Source organism: Aplysia californica, unplaced genomic scaffold (assembly GCF_000002075.1).
Source record: "Aplysia californica isolate F4 #8 unplaced genomic scaffold, AplCal3.0 scaffold00872, whole genome shotgun sequence".
NCBI classification, from domain to species: domain Eukaryota; kingdom Metazoa; phylum Mollusca; class Gastropoda; order Aplysiida; family Aplysiidae; genus Aplysia; species Aplysia californica.
This window is the reverse complement of record NW_004798142.1, coordinates 61,752-64,208: the sequence shown is the minus strand read 5'-3', so window position 1 is coordinate 64,208 and position 2,457 is coordinate 61,752. Positions and strand designations below refer to the sequence as shown.

The window sequence follows — 2,457 nt, the reverse complement described above, 5'->3', positions numbered from 1 at the left end:
AGAGAGAGAGAGAAAAAAATACAAGTAATAAAACAGAAAACGCTAAACAAAATATTAATTACTTAATTGATTAGAGACAGAAGCGTCCTTGATTCTTAATTACTAAAGCCTCACCGTCATCAAACACACTGACGTAGCCATAATCGAGGTCAAAGATGGCCTTTGCGTCGCTTGGCAACAAGGGCATGCTGATCCTCAAAGAAGCAAGATGGCGGAAGGTGTCCAGGTCATCTCTGACGTAGTACATCCGGCGATCTTTGTGACTCGTCCAGCGGATCTCTGCTGAGTATTTCTCCCCGAGTATAGGTAAGGGGGAGGCCACTGGGAGGAGAGGGGGATAAAATAAGATGAGATAAGATAAGATAAGATAGGTGAGGTGAAGTGGGGGTGAGGTGAGGCGAGAGGAGACTAAATGAGATGAGATATGGGGTGGGATGAGGTGAGGTGAGGTGAGGTGAGTTGAGGTGAGGTGAGGTGAGGTGATGTGAGGTGGGGTGAGGTGAGGTGAGGTGAGGTGAGGTGAGGTAAGGTGAGATGAGATGAGACCACTGGCAGAAGGTAAGATAAGATAAGATAAGATAAGATACGATAAGGTGAGGTGAACTGGGGGTGAGGTGAGCTGAAGTTTGATAAGATGAGGTGAGGTGAGGCGAATGATCCAAGTCTTGTCCATTAATTGTTAGTGTTTGAGAGCATATTCAACTGCTTGCATTGTATGCTTCCCTAGAAGCTAAGAATATTTTTTAGAGTTGGAATGTCAGCCAAGCTGTCCCCGCATAATTTAGCAAAATTTGATTTTTTTGGGGGCCATATTTCTGATTATTTTCCTTTACCATTCTTTGTTAAATATTAACAGATTCGCATAATTTCACATTTTTGGGCTCAGTTTGCATAATTTCAACATTTTTCTTGCTTAAAACGACCGTGACAGGCAAAGGTAATAATAGTTATAAAGCACACACACACACACACACACACACACACACACACACACACACACACACACACACACACAAACACACGCGCACTACTCATTTATTCATCTTCTTAATCACGCACTTGGTACTTGACTTGGTGTACAGATTGTCGTGTCGAATGGGATGGCGTTGCCTGCGTCCAGCAAAGGGAAAACAGCGCACAGTAAGAAGACGACAACCCACAGCGGTCTGTTTACGGTTGCCATGGCAGCGGTTGTCATGGTGACGGTTGTCATGGAGACGCTAAACACACAGCTTTCCTGGGAGGTGACAGGCAACTTGTTCTTTAACCTGTAAGCGAATAAAAAAGAGGGGAGGGGAGGGGTTGATAAGAATAGCAAAATAATACCAGGGAGATTAATAAATCAATAAACGTATAAATGAATGAAAGAAGAAAGACAGAAAGACAGAAGAAAAAGAAAATGAATACATAAATGACTTGAATCATTTATGTATCAATTTATTAATCTCCCTGATTATTTGAATGAATGAATGAATGAATGAATGAATGAATGAATGAATGAATGAATGAATGAATGAATGAAAGTCAAATGGTACCTGTACAGCTTTACCGATCAGATGGTTCACCCCAGATGCACTGACAAATCGGAATCAAGATAGATGCTAAAATTCCTCTTTATTTTCCTCCTCTTTTCTTTCTTTCTTTTTTTTTTTTCCTTTTCTTTAAAAAGATACTTTTCTTGAACTTCGTCAGCTGAATTTATTGATTTCACTCTGTCTGTCAGAATGAGCTCTATTTCATCATCATTCAACACCAGACTGTTTTTGATCCTCCAGCTTTTTATTTTTATTTGTTTTGTTTGGTTCTGTTTTGTTTCGTTCCGTTTTGTTTTTTAACAGGGAAAACTTAACTTTCAACACCACGGACAAGTTCACCAACGAAGGTACACATTGTTGAACCGTAATAAACCTGGGTGCACAGGTATGATAAAATAATACATTAGGTCATACTTATCTGTTTCTTTGATAAGTGGCCGAATGTTTAAAAAAAATACGGTGAACAAAACTGGACCAAGAACTGAACCCTGTCGGATCCCATACTTAAGATTGTGATCTACTGAATTATTTGTACCCTTCAACTTTATCGACAAAGTTTTATATCAGTTTGACAGGTCAATAACAAAAGCAGTTATGGGTAGTCCCCAGTTATTCCAAAAGACGAATCAAATAGCTTCGATACAATCTGATGGTCAGATGATATAGATCAATAGCTACTTAGAGATTTTTAAGATTTAGAAAAACAACAACTTTTTCCGGAATCACAGTCAGCAAGTACGTCATTGTCATTTATAACTTTCTCCGAAATGTTGCTTCTCTGCTGTGGTTGGCCCGATGTGCAGACTTGAGTGGCTCTATCAGATTATTCACGATGATGATGATGATGATGATGATGATGATGATGATGATGATGATGATGATGATGATGATGATGATGATGATGATGATGATGATTACAATA

The 2,457-nt window shown here is 39.3% G+C and overlaps 1 protein-coding gene across 1 annotated transcript in view; it reads right to left on the bottom strand.

Moving 5' to 3' along the window:
- Positions 1–2,457, bottom strand: part of LOC101854757 — a gene marked incomplete in the record, with an annotated part of 11,972 nt that overhangs the window by 7,253 nt on the left and 2,262 nt on the right. The window contains 2 exon segments of the mRNA XM_035972838.1: positions 115–321; positions 1,060–1,268. Of these exon segments, the coding sequence (XP_035828731.1) occupies positions 115–321; positions 1,060–1,213 (361 nt within the window).